This window comes from Pseudorasbora parva, chromosome 19 (genome assembly GCF_024679245.1).
Source record: "Pseudorasbora parva isolate DD20220531a chromosome 19, ASM2467924v1, whole genome shotgun sequence".
In the NCBI taxonomy this organism is placed as follows: Eukaryota; Metazoa; Chordata; class Actinopteri; order Cypriniformes; family Gobionidae; genus Pseudorasbora; species Pseudorasbora parva.
In genome coordinates, this window is record NC_090190.1 from 14,075,513 (window position 1) to 14,094,274 (window position 18,762).

At 36.7% G+C, this 18,762-nt stretch overlaps 1 protein-coding gene across 1 annotated transcript in view; it reads left to right on the plus strand.

The window, feature by feature from the left end:
• The first annotated feature begins 1,400 nt into the window (after positions 1 to 1,400).
• kpna6 (karyopherin alpha 6 (importin alpha 7)) overlaps positions 1,401 to 18,762 on the plus strand; it is a 28,004-nt gene continuing 10,642 nt past the window's right edge. The window contains exons 1-12 of the mRNA XM_067424904.1: positions 1,401 to 1,519; positions 9,885 to 10,018; positions 10,653 to 10,748; positions 10,962 to 11,061; positions 11,140 to 11,234; positions 11,344 to 11,475; positions 11,574 to 11,662; positions 11,786 to 11,885; positions 13,157 to 13,320; positions 15,071 to 15,149; positions 15,258 to 15,383; positions 15,577 to 15,704. Of these exons, the coding sequence (XP_067281005.1) occupies positions 1,516 to 1,519; positions 9,885 to 10,018; positions 10,653 to 10,748; positions 10,962 to 11,061; positions 11,140 to 11,234; positions 11,344 to 11,475; positions 11,574 to 11,662; positions 11,786 to 11,885; positions 13,157 to 13,320; positions 15,071 to 15,149; positions 15,258 to 15,383; positions 15,577 to 15,704 (1,247 nt within the window). The 5' untranslated portion in view covers positions 1,401 to 1,515. The remainder of the gene's footprint in view (positions 1,520 to 9,884; positions 10,019 to 10,652; positions 10,749 to 10,961; positions 11,062 to 11,139; positions 11,235 to 11,343; positions 11,476 to 11,573; positions 11,663 to 11,785; positions 11,886 to 13,156; positions 13,321 to 15,070; positions 15,150 to 15,257; positions 15,384 to 15,576; positions 15,705 to 18,762) is intronic.

Sequence of the window (18,762 nt, forward strand, 5' to 3'; positions counted from 1 at the left end):
AAACATATTGCTTATGCCAGATATTTCTTTCTACTTGGGGTCATGACTCACCTTTTGAAACCTGGCACTGATAAATCACCCTGCATTATCTCCCCATTCTTTTAAACTGCCTAGCTACACAAGATCAGGTTTGATGATCCCTAAATGAGGAATTGGTGGAAAACCGTACACCACTGCAGGAAAACTGGCATCAGCAGTGCCGGTAAGGTTGCATATGTGAAGACCTTTTATACATTTCATTATTTCACATCACACTAAACCATGTAAATGTAAATCCATCAGGAACATGATACAAATCTCCCTGCATGGCGAGTCCCCTTTGGGCCCCTCGCTGAGATAATCCAATGTTGCCCCCAAGTGTTCATTAAAGGCAATATCTTCAGGGCCCAAACACAGGAGTTGTACAATAATTTATCGCTACCTGCTTGCAGAGAATTGAGTGCAGGTGCGGCACACTCTGTTATTGCGTCACATTCAGTTTGTGCCAAGCCGAGTGCATTAATGGAGTCACAAAGCTGCGAAGACAATCTACTCTGAGCTCCATATTGCCACATTCAGGGCAGGCTAAATTTATGGGTCTCTTTGGTCTGAATCAGGAAAGAAAGAAAAGAATAAGAATTAAAGAAATACTAATATAAATTCAAGAAATATTGCATTATCCATCAATTTTGTTTGTTTAGCCTATATTATTAAATTAATTTATAGACAAAATATGATAAGTAATATAATTTTATTATTTACTTTTTTGTTTGGAGCATGGAATAAAAAATGCTCAGCTGATGAATTCTTCATCATTAATAATAAATTCTACATTTCAAAAACAAGTAAAAAAATATGGTTTTATTATTTTGTGCATATTAACACCATAACACAACAGTTCAGTTCTGCATAAATGATGTGCATAATAAGACGAGTAACAAAAATAACATACTTGTCAGTATGATATTTAATAATATTATTTTGCAACATTTTTTTTCAGTATTCTACTGTTTCATGAAAAAAAAAAAAAAAAACATTAATGTAGGCTATATGGAACTTCCCCAGTAAAAATAATTAGGCCTACGCACTGAAACATTATATCCCCTCCAACCAGCTGCAAAACTGCATTAATGTTTAACTAAATAAATCAATGTACACTGAAAACTATATTGAAGCATTTTGTATGTTGTTGTTTTCTTCACCAATATGTTTGACAAGCTAAGTCAAATAATAGTCTATTTATATATTAATATTTTCCATAACTTGTAATGATGTAGTAAATATAAAAACATATATTATATAATATTTATAGACTATATATCTATTTATCTATTTTTGACAGACTATTCTCGGTTTTTGCTTGGCGTTTCGCAGGACACAAATTGGAAACGCTGTCATTAAGTTTGTCCCCTTCTGCTCTCCGTAGATCACCGACATATTGTTTGTGAGAAGCAAATTCTGGAAGACAAGGAGAGTGTTAAGATTACAGCGTTGATATTACCAATCATCAAGGCGTATATCAGTTAAGAAAGTACGATGGGTAAGTATTCAGCCTATACTGTTTTTTGATGAGTTAGTTCTTGTCGCGGTTTTTAGGGAGCAAATCTGTAGCTGAAAATCCGAGAGAAGCTACATCATGTCAGTTACAGCATGAGTGTAAACGGCAGTTAGCTTAGCACATTGCTGTACTCGACCTATAGGTTTACTAGTGGACCAAAGAGCAAATATTTCAAGCTAAAACGATTTTCAGACTTCGCTTGTGTGATTTATTCGGAGTTGACTGAAGTGGAAGGCGGTTTTGAATCTTCGCCGGTGTAAACGCTTGGTCATGTTCAGTCAGATGTTGTGAAATCGTCTCATGTTTGAGTCCTACAGTTGCTGAAGAGGAAACGCTTCAACATTATACGATGAAGAACTGTCACAGTTCACATGAATACTGTCTGGGTATGTATACAGCTGACTGGGTTAAACAGACTAAACAACTGATCTACAATGTCAGCGAGTTCACCAGTCAGCTGTAACACGTGACCAACCGTGATCGTTTCTGTTTAAAATGTTTTTCAAATGTTTATTTATATTTTACATCACCGAATGGAAGTAAATTGGCTGTTTCTTGTTGTAACCCTTTGGTAAAGTTGTCAAGAACAATAAAACATCACTCATCGTGATGATGCATGTCTACTTGGACCCATTCCCAAGCTTTAGAGAACACTGGTGAATGGGTTGTTTGAAGGGAGGAAGAGGTTAGGACAGGAATGAGACAGACAGGACGGTCAGATAGGATGTCAGAGACTCAGAACCTGACTGCTGCTGACTTGCTTCTTTTTTTTTCAGGCTACTATTTCAAAGAATCATCACAGTGGAAATTAATGTGATATTTGGCATCTTTTCCATGGTGTTTTAGAGGTTTTCATACACCGTGGCACATTTTGCAGTTTTTTTCACCTTGAATTCTAAAATATAAAGTTGTTTTTGGCACCAACATTTAGGATGCTTGTGCAATTTCTGATTCTCAATTTCGACATCATAGCAAAACCAAATATTTTTTTTTACTTTAGTTTAGTAAAAACTAATATATTACAAGCGATATAATAGAGAGATACAGTAGAACATAGATACAAATGACATGAGTGCTTTCTAAATACTATAGAAATCAAATCATATCACAAATAAAATAACACTGCATAGTATTGTGTATATTAAATATAGATTAATCCTTATTAAAGCTACGGAACTTAAGGCTGCTGTCACTGTAATACCTAATGCACAGAACTACTGACACATCTAATTTTTTACATTTACTTAAGACGTAACCGGCTGTTTATGATGAGGAGACTGGTCATGATGGTTATTTGTACATAGTTTTGTGTAATTGTTTATTCAACCGGGAAAGATAAATCAATGTGGTTCTCTTGAATTGTCTGAGAGAATTCAGACATCTCACACATACCTAATTGTTGTCTTTTTTTTTATTGCTTAAATGTTTAAATTAACAATGTAAAAGCATGTACAAAATGATAAACCCAATCGGACCAGTGCTTTTCATTCTGGCCTCAGGCCATCATGCAGTCCTTATTGTCGAGTCCTGAAACTATTGTCTTGGTACTAAAACTCCTTTTGGACGGAGTACCTTTTACAAGTTAACCTTTGGATACCCTGAGCCTGTCTGCTGTCTGTCCCTATGTGTCTTTAAACCATAGCAAACACACTCCTTTAAAATAGTTCTGTGTCAGGGGCCCAGCCCACACTGCTATTTGTGAGGCCCATGTGATGGTAACTATGTCATGGAGAGCTTGAGTCAGGTTGAGCCACAGCCTGCTTGTCAACCCATCTAAATTTGTTAGGGTCATTATGATGATCTTTCCATTCTTAAAGGAATAGCTCATCCCAAAAAATTAACATCCTACTCATCCTCATATTAATTAATTCCTTTCTTCCATGGGGCAGAAGAATATCCTGGCCACTTTACCCAATTTCACACTCCCTCTCCCCCCAAATTGAAAAGTTAGCCATATGATTTGGACACTATATTCTAAGTGTTTTGAAGCTGCATGTTATCCTTTTTTTTTTATTAGGGACAGACGAGTTATGAGTTAGTCAAATAATTGACATGTCATTGATTTGTGATATCTGATTTATTACCAAAAACATTCAATGATCTGTCCTGAATGATTCATTTGCTATAATCTGACTGAACGAGTTCTTGAGGTTTTGCTCCTGACTCAATGATCTGGTTATTATTTTGTGTTCTCTTGAAAGCTGAAGTTCTTAAAGCCCATTTATTATAGTTAGATTGGTACAAAAAAAAAAGCAACCCGACACCATTGTTCAAAACATTTGTTTTGAACAATGGTGTAACGGGTTGCTTTTTTTTTTTTTTTTTTAACCAATCTAACTATAATACATGGGCTTTAAGAATGATATTTTTTATGTTTGAGTGAATGAAATTTATACTTTTTTTTCTGAAAGCATGCATTAAATGAATGAAAAAGTGACAGTAAAGACATTTGTTCTTATAAAAGATTTATATTTCAAATAACTCCTCAAAGAATCCTATTTTCTTTTTAAATCAGGTTTCCACAAAAATATTAAGCGGCACAACTGTTTTAACATTGATAATAAATAAGAAATGTTTTCTGAAAACCAAATCAGCATATTAGAATGATTTCTGAAAGATCATGTGATGCTGAAGACTGAAGTAACTAATATTGCTGAAAATTCAGCTTTGCCATCACAGAAATATAAAAAAAATAAACATAGAAAATATGAAGATATATTAAAATAACATTTTTTTTAAAAATATAATTATATATTATTATATTAATGTTTTACTGTATTTTAAAAAAATATTAAATTCAACCTTGATGAGCAAAAGAGCCAAACTTTCGAACTGTCATACAGATTATTCAATAGTTCTTGCTCTCATATAGGTTTGGAACAACAGTGAATGATGACGAATGTCATTTTTAGGCGAACTATTGTCTTTAAGCCTTGGCCTATATTGCTCCTAATGGAACTCAATAGAAATGCATCCTCGCCCAAAACCTCACCCATCAGGAGACTCCTTTCTAGCAATAGCAGTCAAGCTGATACTTGTGGAATTTCTGTGTTCCATTACTGCAGATTTACTGACTGAAGCTTATGGCGGACTTCACGTGGTGCCAATGCTGATTTTGCCTTTTTTTCCTCCTTTGAGACACTACAATAAGATCTAACAGAAAGGATGGGAGCGTATCCAAGATCAGCAACTGTACCCTTAGGCACTTTGTTTGCTAGCACCCTGATGTTCATTCGGTAGCATTAGCCAGTCATCATTCGTAGCCTCTTCTGCTCTCAGTGCCACACAAATGCTGAGACAGGCTGCTTTAGCTGCTTGCTCATGCAAACAGTGTTTAGACACCCTCAATAAAAGTGGTTTTGCTCACTGACTCCGGGTGGCTCTGTTCAAGTGTGTTGTGCTCAGCACAAACAGACCAAAGTGAGTAATGAAGCTGGAGATAGCTGCTGAGACTGCTGAACAATTCCTCTAGCAGTCATTATTATATTTTGAAAGGTAGGGTTTAATAAGCTACGCACTTCTACATCCATTTTAGTCTCGTTATTGGCGACACGTGCGCTCTTGCAGATGGCACACCAATTGAAATTGTCGTAGCTGTTTTGTTTTTCCTGTCAAGATGCCCAAATACATAAATATCATATTGTCTCATATTTTCCTCACTAGCAACTCCTTGACAAAGATAATTACTTAGCAATCAAATTGGGATGTGGAGTTCAAATCAAGATCTTTATTCTCATTTGACCGGTACAAGACATTTGTTTTATACACTGTCATTCAGTTTAGATTAAAAATCTAAAATAGATAAAAAAATCTGCAAATTATTTGATCATAAATAGAGTAAAAACAGTATAGTATTTTGAAATGGTACCACAGTTTAAAATAACGCTTCTCTTTTAATATGTTTTAAAATGTAATTAATTTATTGTAATATGCTGATTTGGTGCTCCATATATATAAAAAAAATCATCTATGTTAAAAGCAGCTGCTGCCTAAATTTTTCTGAGAAGAATAACATATGATATAGAAATCATAATAAATGTCACTTTAGTTCAATTTAATTATTCTTTTCTGAATAAAAGTATTAACAAAAATCTTACTGACCCCAGTGTAAGTTTAAATACAATGGAAAATATACTGGATGGCCAAAATGATGTGGACACTGAACAGCCACTTCTAAAAGGTTTGGCATTTTCAGCATGTGGTCTTAGGAATCTCCTATATTTGAGCTGTGATGTCACATGTTCAAGTCGGAAACTAAATCCAGAAGTAGCCAAAACAAATAAACCATTCTCAGTATTACCAGTGGTTTATACTGCTTTTGTTTTATAGGTGCGGCACTGAGATTTGGATCGTTTTAATGCTAATGTTGCATATTACTGGATGAAAGTCCCTTTCAAGTAAAGTCTGGTCACTTGTTGCCATACTTGCAACACCACCGGGCAGCTATTTCGGGCATCCAAGACCACTGACTGTATATATTAATAGGGAAATCCTTAAATCTTAAAAACTGCTTGCCACACTCGCATTTAAATAACATTTTTATTCAGCATCAAAATCTGACATTAACTGATATTGAACTGTTGTTTCTTATATGGAAATGCTGTTAAAGGCACAATATGTATGATGTTTACATGAGAGTATCCAAAAACAAATAAATATATAATAAATAAAAACTAGAACGTTGTTATATATATTAGGGGTGTGCTAAAAAATTGATTCACAGAAGAATCTAGATTCTCATTTGCAACGATTCAGAATCGATCTGAAATGTCCAAGAATCGATTTAATAAATTAATAAAATCAGCTGGCTGTTCGCCTCTATATTTTAACTAGCCTATATACGCGTCGTAGAGTCCTGCAACGGCATAAAAGTGGCTAAAACAGGATTGTGACATTTATAAAAATCACGGGTGGGGATGAGGGCGGATAATTAACTCTGTGCGGGCGGGTAGTAGGGCGGATGAAAATTATGTGCAATATTTCTGTGGCGAGGTGGACGAGCGAGATTGTGAATAAGCGTCACCTGCGAGCCACACCGGTCTTGAGTCCTCTGAGGGAGCTAGGGGGCATATGGACGAGCGAAACCAATAAGACGAGAGATCACCAGACCTGGATTTGACTTTGAGTTGTGTTTACGTTTTATAATGTGTGTGCGCGTGGCAGGGGCTGCCCACGTTACTTTCGTTTAGTTTGGTTAAAGTCCTTTAAATGTTCGCCGGTATACTGTATTACAATTTCTAGGTCCAAATTACCATTACACAAACACCCAACAACGATATGCCATTTGACCCATCACATCACCACCACTGCGACAGTGCAACTTTTGTTGATGCCTCTCGTAGCCCAGATGGAGCGAGCGTTGCAGGAATAGCAATGAATATAGCACGTTCGACATCCATTTCGTGATTGTAATAAATGTTAAATGTTAAGTCAAACTAAAGTTGGTGAGTGGAGTATATGAAATTGTTGACAACAAGAGGCAGAGCCTCTTTCATTAGGTGAGGTGCAAGATAAAAAATAATGCATTTTAATTTGAATGATTTTAGCGTGTGTGATTTATCGCAGGGTCGGGTAACGGGCCAAATATTAACGGGTCTGGGCGGGTGCGGATTTAATTTGGATATTTTCAAAATCAAATCGTTTTGAATCGAAAATCGATTATGAATCGAATCGTGGCCTCAATAATCGGAATCGAATTGAATCGTGAGATGGTAAAAGATTCCCACCCCTAATATATATACATTTTTTTTGTCTTGTGTAATTACTAGGGTTGGGCATCGTTTTGATTTGAATGATTCCGATTCTTACTTTTGATTTGGTTCTTTTCGATTTGAATTCTTTGAGGGGTGGTGTCAAAACGTCACATCGATATTCAATGCTATTTTCAATACCACGGGGGGAAAAATCGCTGCATATACTGTCAAATAGATATTTTTAATATAATATTTTTTTTGTCCCTCTATTGAAAGTCTAGGCAATCAATCGATCTTCTGAAGAGTTCACTTTATATGATAAAGCTTTTAAGCTTTTTCTCATATAAAAAAATTGATCAATTACTATTAAAATGATCTTGCAAGTATTTAATAACTCAATGTGTTTTTTTACAACGGGGTGATTGTGTTGCAATAGCTGACACACAGCACAAGGAACTATTAAAGGAATTTTAAACTTCATGGCATCAACCCCTCTTTATAACAGTCTGCAAGCGTCTGGGGACTGAGTAGACAAGTTGTTCAAGTTTATTAATAGGAATGTTCTCCCATTCTTGTCTAATCCAGGCTTCTAGTTGCTCAACGGTCTTAGGTCTTCTTTATCGCATTTCCTCTTTCTGAGGAGCCAAATGTTTTCAATGCGTGAAAGATCTGGACTGCAGGCTGGCCGTTTCAGTACCCGGATCCTCCTACGCAGCCATGATGTTGTATTTAATGCAGTATGTGGACTTGCATTGTCATGTTGGAAAATGCATTGTGTTCACGGAAAGAGAGGACGTCTGGATGGGAGCATATGTTGTTTTAGAACTTGGATACCTTTTAGCATTGGTGCCTTTCCAGATGTGTAAGCTGCCCATGCCACACACACACACACATGCAAACCCATGCCATCAGAGATGCAGGCTTCTGAACTGAGCGCTGATAACAACTTGGGTTGTCCTTGTCCACTTTAGTCTGGATGACGTGGCATCGCATCTCAGTTTTCCAAATAGATCTTCAAATTTTGATTCCTCTGACCACAGAACAGTTTTCAGCTTTGCCACAGTCTATTTAAGAGCCTTGGCCCAGAGAAAACGCCTGCGCTTCTGAATCATGTTTAGATATGGCTTCTTTTTTGACCTATAAAGTTTTAGCCGGCAGCGACGAATGTTTTCTGGAAGTATTGCTGAGCCCATGTTGTGATTTCTATTACAGTAGCATTCCTGTATGTGATGCAGTGCCGTCTAAGGGCCAGTATGATTTTCCGGCCTTGACCCTTTACGCTGCATTCACACGAGCCATAGGCGTTACCGCTTGACGGAGGGCGTGGCTGAAGCTTGGTGCTGACGTGATCGTCATAGTGACAACAGCCAATCACATTACTTACCGCTTGGACCACAACACAACAACAAAAAAACGCCTTTTCTGACTGCTAGTCTGTGAGACGAAATGGATGCCGATTTGGTTGTATGTGCGAATGCGATTGCCCGTGTAGTTGTTGTCAGTGCACTGCACAGGCTCAGGCGACGTGGTGCTCGAAGCTGTTGGGAACATTCAATCCTGAAAAAGCGGCGACAGTGGGGAGACTATCACGTACTGGTCCGGGAGCTGCGTCTGGATGGTTCACTGTTTGAGCAGTAATGAACGCAATTGGCTAGCATCTGCTCTACGATATTTGCATACGGCGATCTGATTGGATGAAGCCTGCGCTGGCGCTTGAAAAGTTAAGAAATCTTCAACTTCTGTCACTTGCAGCGCGAGTGAAGCGACAAAACAGAACCCACAATTCAGTTCAGCAATGGATGATGTCACCCATTCAAAGTAAAGCGAAAGCGTTAATGCCTACGCCCCGTGTGAATGCGCGTTACACACAGAGATTGTTCCAGATTCTCTGAATCTTTGGATGATATTATGCACTGTAGGTAATGATAATTTTTGTTTTTGAGTTTGAAATGTTTTTCTTGACCTTTCTGATATTGCTTTACTATTTTTGACACAGGATTGGGGGAATTGGTGATCCTCTGCCCATCTTGACTTCTGAGAGACACTGCCAATCTGAGAGGCTCTTTTTATACCCAATCATCTTGCCAATTGACCTAATAAGTTGCAAATATGGTCATCCAGCTGTTCCTTATGTGTACATTTAACTTTTCCGGCCTCTTATTGCTACCTAACTTTTTTGGAATGTGTAGCTCTCATGAAATCCATAATGACATTTCAAAATGTTTCGCTTTCCACATTTGATATCTATAGTCTATTGTGAATAAAATATAAGTTTATGAGATTTGTAAATTATTGAATTCCTTTTTTATTCACAATTTGTACAACAAATTGTGTATGTGTCCCAACTTTTTTGTAATCGGGCTTGTATTTGCTATTTTGCTTTTGATGCAACGCTCGCATCCAGTTTAGGCAAATGCCAGTCGTTAAGTGACTGAACGCCAGTAGGAGGGGCCAGTGTGTGATGATATAAAACTATTTATCGATGTCTTTCTCTGGAGGCAGGCAAACGTTACAGATCTCACAATCTTGTAGGATGTTTTAATGGTTCAAAGTCCTCTTATATGTCAAAAGATCAAGACAAATTTGATTTCTTATGTCATGCAGTTGTCTTCAGAGATGTCTGTAACATGTTTCTAACTCGTCCTGCTCTGCAGAGCCTTCAGGAAGTCCTGCAAAGGATAATTTCAGGATGAACCGCTATAAGAACAAAGCACTTAACCTGGATGAGATGCGTCGAAGAAGAGAGGAGGAAGGCATTCAGCTGAGGAAACAGAAACGAGAGCAACAGGTGACCTTTCTTTCTTTCGTTTTTGTTTCATTTCTTTCTTTGGATGTTTCATTTGTTCTCTTTCTTTGGAAATAAATAATTTTCTATTTGCAAAATATATTTAAAAATATATAATTTATTCCTGTGATAAGAGAATTTTCTGCACCATTACTCCAACCTTCAGGGGATAGTTCACCTATTAAGGAAAAATCAGTCATTTACTCACCCCTCATCTAGTTCCAAACCTGTATGAGTTTCTTTCTTCTGTTGAACACAAAATATATTTTAGTCGATGGCTACCATCAACTGTTTGGTCACAATAGATATGTTAACGAATGTTGGTATTCAACGGAAGAAAGAAAGTCATACAGAGGTTTGGAACAACATAAGAGTTGAGTAAATGATGACACAATTTTTGGGTGAACTATCCCTTTCAGTGTCACATGATCCTTCAGAAATCATTCTAATTTGTTAATTTCATCATCAATGTTGAAAATCTTAATATTTTGGTGGAAAACGAGATACATTTTTTTCATAATTCCTAATGGATGCATCACGTTACAAATTTTAAATGGGTTATGAATGCTGTCTCATGTTAACTTCTGTCACATCAATTGATGCAATTTTACATCATTGACTCTCCATTTCTTGACAGCTGTTTAAGAGGAGGAATGTGGAGCTGCTAGGTGAAGAAGGGGGAATGTTTGACAGTCCCCTCATGGATTCCTACGTCTCCTCCAGCACAGCCCCAGTGAGTTTAAACCCATTCAAACCCAAATGCACAATTTGCTTTCTCCCATTATATCACTTACAGGGTGATGTAACTTTGGGACTGTTGTTAGTAGTACATTATGACCCCTTAATTCAATAAGCGCCATTGATTTGAACTTCTCAGAGGTTCAAACCTAGACTGAAAACAAATTATGGTCATTGATCTAGACCAAGTTTGTGTTGTTTTTTTTAGGATGGCGTAATTACAAGAGACATGGTTGAAATGCTCTTTTCGGAAGAGCCTGAACTACAGCTGGTCACAACACAGAGGTTCAGAAAACTACTTTCCAAAGGTATTTTAAACAATCACATGTCTGGAGTTGCCTAAAAGCGTCCCTGAGTTTAAATGAATCCATCTTTGTGTTTTTCAGAACCAAACCCACCTATTGATGAGGTGATAAGCACACAGGGAGTTGTGAATAGATTTGTTGAGTTCCTTCAGAAAAGTACAAATTGCACATTACAGGTGAGATTTGATGACAAAAGTGTTTTTTTCCCCATTTGAAATGCTAAAGTAAGGTCCTTAAATGTGTGTGTGTGTTATTTTTATTTTTTTTATTTTTTTCTACTCTCAGTTTGAGGCTGCTTGGGCACTGACTAACATCGCATCTGGAACATCTCAGCAAACAAAGTTTGTGATTGAGGCCGGTGCCGTACCTGTCTTTATCGAGCTTCTCAACTCTGAGTTTGAAGACGTACAGGAGCAGGTGCGAGTTATAAAGTTACAAGGGATAAGTCTCCTTGTTTTGTTTGTTAAATGAGTTTGAATCCCATGTGGATATGTTAATGAATCTCTGTCTCACAGGCTGTTTGGGCTTTGGGGAACATTGCGGGAGACAGCGCTGTGTGCAGAGATTATGTGCTGAACTGTAATATCCTTCCACCTCTACTGATGTGAGTGCTAACATGAGACCACAATACTAGTAATTTTTGAATGAATTTAACATAATTTGCTGAAGAAACAAACATTTTAGCTGAATGATTTATTGTTTTCTTTATTATACTACTTTTCCCCAGGCTGCTGACCAAATCAACTCGCCTCACAATGACCAGGAATGCTGTGTGGGCCTTGTCCAACCTCTGCAGAGGCAAAAGTCCACCCCCAGACTTTGAGAAGGTCTGTACTGCTTCTCTGACCCTTAATCACACTTATTTTGCTTAAGTTTAAGAGGTGTTAGAAATACCAGCAAATGGGTACCCAAGGTTATACAAAAAAATAGCAATACCATTTTTTTATACAGTTTCTTGTCCTAGACCTAGAGCCAGGACGTTACCCAGAACAGTGCCCTACCAACAAGCCATTACACCATGGAAACTACCCAATTCGCCCAAAACTGACTTGAATCCAATGTGGAATTTTGATTTTATTTATGTATTTATTAGATATTTCTTTATAGTAAGGCTGGGCAATCGATTAATTGCATCCAAAATAAGTTTGTTTACATAACGTGTGTGCGCTGTGTATAATTATGTATAATATATAATAATATATGATATATATTTTATATACATAATACATGCATGTATATATTGAATACATTTTTTACATTTATGTAAGATAAATTATATAAATATGTCTACAGGGCATGCATGCATGCATGCATGCATACATACATACATACATACATAATTATACACTGCACACTCACATATATATATATATATATATATATATATATATATATATATATATATATATATATATATATATATATATATATATATATATATATATATATATATATATATATATATATACATACATATATATTAGCGATTTAATCGCTTGCCCAACACTACTGTGGTTCAAATATTTTTGGGGTCAGTAATTATTATTTTTAAAGAAATGAACTTTTATTGAGTAAAGATTAATCAAAAGTGATAGTAAAGACTTTTATAATGTTACAAAAGATTTCTATTTCAAATAAATACTGTTCTTTACGCTTCCCATTCTTCAAAGAAACCTGAAAAGGATAAGTTTCCACAAAAATATATATTTTTTAACATTCATAATAATAAAAAATGTCTCAAGCTGCAAATTAGCATATTAAAATTAATTCTAAAGGATCATGTGACACTGAAGACTGGAGTAATGCTGAAAATTAATGTTTGCCTCCATATTGATTGTACATTAAAATAGAAATCAGTTATTTAAAAATAATTGAAAATAATTGTATCAGTTATTTAAATAATAATTGATCAAAGAAATGCAAACTTTGAGACTTCTTTGAAAAACTAAAGATTTACTGACCTCGAACTTTTAAAGGATAGTGTACTGTACATTAATATCTCAAATATTAACACACACACACACACACACACACACACACACACACACACACACACACACACACACACCATATTGAAAGCCCTCTTTTTCTCTTGTAGGTGTCTCCATGCCTGCCTGTGCTGTCCCGTCTTTTGTTCAGCAGTGATTCAGACCTGCTGGCTGATGCCTGTTGGGCCCTCTCATATCTCTCTGATGGGCCCAATGAGAAGATCCAGGCAGTTATTGATTCAGGGGTCTGCAGGAGGCTGGTGGAGCTGCTCATGTGAGTCAGCTGTTGACTACGTTGTCATTTCTAGGTCATATTTAAAAAGTCAACATGAAACTGCTACACTTGTAAATTCTATAATGACATTTTATTGGGAAAATTGAATATCCAGCAGGACATAATGAAAGATGTGTTCTTGAATAAATCCACTTATTTGATTTGTATAGGCTAATAAAAAAACAGGGAAAAAGTAGATGTTTTGAAAATTATTATTTATGCTATTATTTATTTTCTCAACCAGTAGCAGTCAAGCTTAATGGGGGGGTCCTAAAACAGTAAAGTGTTACCAAAAGTTTTAAAACAGGGTTCCCGCGGGGTCTTAAAATGTCTTTTAAGATTCAAAATCATTTCAAAATCAAAATGTAAGGCCTTAAGTCTTCAATTTGCGGAAGTATTGAGTTCTAGGTCTTAAATAATGTTAAACAGGTCTTAATTTTCCTATGTCCATGTAACGCGCGCGTGTTTATTCCGAAGTGTTGTAGTTCTTTCTTTCGCTAGTCCAACTATTGTTTGCTGTATTACAACTGCAGATTAGACCAACATGCATCTTATATTGCAGCCAATCAGCTTTCTTGTTATTGGCACGAGCCTCTTACGGATTGGACCCCCACACACGCATAAAACAGATTTTATTCTTCAGCTGTTCTTCCAGTTCCCTGATCGTGAAAGTGAAGGTGAATCTTTCTCACCATCCTGCATAATGACCAAATAAAAGAGGTAACCACTAAAAAGAGGTAATAAAAGTGATGTAAACTACGAACTCTGATGTCAGAATGCGCAAGTGTACCGAATGTTATTTCTAGGCTCATTACTCTTACACGATCAAAAACCCACATTATTGTCCATATCGGAACTTGAGTAAAAAGGTTTGGGACGTGTGTCAGTAAATATTGGGTCTGCGAATTAGTAAGTTCTCAAAGTGAAAGCAAACTAGCTTGCACCGCTCATGTCTTTGTTAATGTTAAACAAACAGGAGAAACGGCACTTACACTTAAAGCACTGTTTTTATATGTATCTTTGTTGTATTGTCATTTGTTTATATTTTTTACTGACCATTTACTTTATGAGTAATTACTTGATTTTTTAAAATTTATATTAAGCAATTGCTTAATTTCCATATATTTCCACATATTTCCAACCTTAGCAATCATGTTTTTAAAGATAGATAGCACACCACTGTGCTGTGTATAATTATGTATAATATTTTATTTATATATATATATATATATATATATATATATATATATATATATGGTGAAATCCTGGTACTATTGAGCTATGAATAAGTGCAAGTTTACTAATACTTCATTCAATTTAAATAAATTAATTTGCTTTGCAAGTAATTTATTGATTCTGCATTTCCTTTGTATGTTTATTTTATTGTGTGATATAGGTCTTAAATTTAATTCATAATGGTTTAAAAAAGGTCTTAAAAAGACTTACATTTGACTTGGTGAAACCTGCAGATACCCTGTAAAAACATAATTGAAAAACAGATTTAAAAAACATACAGCTCTTGAAACTTCTAAAATCATAAATGTTAATTTGTGGTTCTTTCATTTATCAATGCTCTGTTTTTGTTAATACAAATAAGTTTGAAAACCGCAGAAATGCGGTATCTTGTAGAACTTGTATCAGTCGGGGGCCTTTGGATATTATGTAGGGCAACAGGGAGACTATGATTCAAGAAAGTTGAGAACCACTGGTTTAAACTGTTTTAGATGACCTACTTCCTCTTTTCTTGCAGGCACACTGATTACAAGGTGGCCTCTCCAGCTCTGAGGGCCGTTGGAAACATAGTTACAGGAGATGACATTCAGACGCAGGTGTGTTTGTGTGTGAGCAGAAGTGCTTATTTGTCTTCATGTATGATTATCTTTGTTTTCAGACAGGAGATGGATGGTCTCCTCAACCTCTCTTTTTCTTTGCCTTAGGTGGTGTTGAACTGCTCCGCTCTACCTTGCCTCCTGCACCTGCTCAGTAGCGCCAAGGAATCCATCAGGAAGGAGGCATGCTGGACCATCTCCAACATCACAGCGGGAAACAGAGCACAGATTCAGGTACGCCCTGACCCACACTCCACATTAGCTACCGGGAGGGCTCGGCTTGTTTATCACATGCGACAGGGTTACGCTGCATCCTCAAACCTTCAAAGGAGTGAACTTGTTTGCAGTGTCAACTTGGGATTTCTTTTTGGATTTAAGGATGGCTTTAATCCTCTGTTCTTTTTCTCACCGTCTTCTTCGTCTGCAGGCTGTAATAGATGCAAACATCTTCCCGGTCTTGATAGAAATCCTACAGAAAGCAGAATTCCGCACCAGGAAGGAGGCGGCATGGGCGATCACTAATGCCACGTCAGGTGGCACGCCCGAGCAGATCAGGTGAGCCCTGAGTGTGTCTTTTTAAAAATGGCACCCGTCACCAAGACTGCCATGTTCAATCTCGACGACTAGCTCATTAAATGTGACTTGCTGACACCTACTGGCACTTTTAATTTCAGATTTAAAGTATCTTTTCATGTTTGAAATATTTTGAAAAACCTTTTTTTTAAAACACCAGAACATTATTTATGCATTTGTCACATATGAGATGCATTTAAAGGAACACTCCACTTTTTTTGAAAACAGGCTCATTTTCCAAGTCCCTTAGAGTTAAACAGTTGAGTTTTAGATTTTTTAAATCCATTCAGCCGATCTCTGTATCTGGCGGTAGCGCCTTTAGCATAGCTTAGCATACATCATTGAATCAGTTAGGCCATTAGCATTGCGCTCACAAATGACCTTTTCCATTGGTCTTAGTACACGATGTAACTACAGAAGAGTCAAATTATAAATAGGAAAATATAGTGAGTCTTTGGTCATTTTTGAACGCGATGCTAATGGTCTAATCAGATTCAAATATGTATGCTAAGCTATGCTAAAAGGGCTACCGCCTGATACAGAGATCAGCTGAATGGATTCAAAAATGGTAAAACTCAACTGTTTAACTCTAAGGGACTTGGAAAATGAGCCTGTTTTCAAAAAAAGTGGAGTGTTCCTTTAACAGTCTAAATGCATCTAAATGCCACTTCAAATGCAGTTTCCGTGTTTCCTCTCCATTGCAAAATTGAATTTTGTTGATGCTTATTTAATTTGATTGGTAACAGTCCCATGGTCTTTTTTTAATATAATTGAATAGGATTACATTTATGAAATTGACACAAGATGAGGATGCATGCATATAATTAGGTTAAAAAATATATATTTATAAATGTAAAAATGGCCATAAAACGTAAAAATCTATTTAAACTTTTTGGGAAACCTCATACAAGGCATCCCATCCATGTTAGTCCTAAACCAAGGTACCAGCACAATAACACGCTTGTCAAAATATAGTCTTATCGATAAAATCCCAGAAAATTGATGTTAATATCGCTCACTCCTACTGAAGATACCTTTTTGGCTGTCAGAGTCAATAAGGCTGCGTCCGAAATCACATACTCTTGAGTAGGTACTTATTTTGAATAAGTATTACTTCATGACCACTAAAAGGAACCTTCTATATAGTTTAAAAGTAATCTGGACACCACATTCACCATGTTGTCAGTATCATGTGACCTACCAGCGTCAGTTAGGTTGCTTTATTGCCATTCACAAGTCTCTTTAAATATCAGATAATTTGACCTTTTTATGACAAAGTATGGTTAGTTCAGGTTGTAAAATGTTATGTTGTGCTACTTCCTAAAAAATTAAAAAAATACTTTTTACCTTGGAAATATTTTGGAATTTGGATATGGAATACCTTTAAAAAAAACTGTGCGCACACTCATATATTCACTGTGTAAGTCAAATGTTAACTATTTTTATGGTTCCACCACATGACATTTTAGAGTCAGTTTAAATATTTGTTAAATGGTACACTCTTAGAAGAAAAGCCTCTATATAGAAGCTTAAAGGGTTCAGTCAGGCTCTTCCTATATCATCTTTAGGGGTTTCCATCATAAGATCATTTTATGGATTTAGTTTTAATTAATTTTCTATTTTAATTAATTTAACAGCTCATAAACATATTTTATCACTAGAAAAAATAGAAATAACCTGTTTTGTGCAAATATTGTGCAATCATTTAAGACATTTCTTCTTATATAGAACCTTTTTGAGCCCTAGGGTTCTATATTGAACCCCAGTAAATCTTTTTAATTGTTCACGTTGGTTTCATACAGTTTTGAAAAAAAAAAAAAAAACCATTTATACAGAGTACATAAAACATGACATGTTTTATAGTAAAAAAAAAAAAAAGTATTACTGAAGCGACAAATGACCATCTTGCCAATGGCCAGCCTCCACATCTCCCTGTAGCCCAAGACTGGTTTCCCACTGAAGCTAAGCAGGGCTGAGCCTGGTCAGTACATGGATGGGAGACCTGGGGAAAACTAGGTTGCCGCTGGCAAAGGTGTTTGTGAGGCCAGCAGGGGGTGCTCACCCTTTGTTCTGTGTGGGTCCTGACCCCCAAAGACCTGTTAAGCCTAGTTCAGACTGCATGATTTTCAAACTCGTTGGGTCACTTCTTTATTCACACTGCATGACTATCTGGTGTATCATTCAGTCACTGCTGTGTTCACACTGCACGATGGTTTGATGACAGAGGAGTTTACACTGCATGACTGAACAAGAGGAAGAATGGCCAATCGCCGACAACGCTCTCTCTCACCGGTGCGCAAACTACGTTTCCCAAACACACGTGCGATGTGACAAATAAACAACGCGAGATCACACGTGCGTCAGATCGGAGTTATGGAAAATGATAAACTGCACAAAGTTTGCTTTAAATTGTATGTGCGCTGATTTTTGGCGAAAAAGAAAAAATATTATGGTGGAAGAAATTGTTGGAGAGACAGAGGGAGCCAGGATTTTGTTCTGCAAAGACAGTTTGAGGTAAATAAACAATTTTGTAATGTGCTGCTGCTGTGGCTGGATGTGCAAATGTTTGGCCTTTGTTTCTGTTTGATAGAATTGTAAATATATCTATTAAAATACTGAAATTCTGCTCTATAACTCCTCCCTGAACCTCCTGCTGCCCTGTATCTCACTCTTTTATTGGCTGTCGGTCATCCGTCGCCGATGTAAGTTCACACAGCGTTTCAATCGCCGACAGGTCCAGATATTTAGCATGCCAGTTATCTCACCGGAGTCGGCGACTCGTCGGCGATTCTCTCTGATCGCGTCTTTGATCATTCACACTGCGTGATTGTCACTCGCGTGCACGAGCACCGATTTACCTGTGATCTCGGGCATTTGTCGGCGATTTCACAAAACCTGTCGGCGACTCAAAATCGGGGCAAAAATCGGGCAGAGTGAACTAGGCTTTAGTCTGCCTTTAAAATGTCCACCTTCACTCCATTTATTATCCTAAATTAGAACCACCTGTTTGAGGTTATTAGCTGCATAAAGACACCTGTCC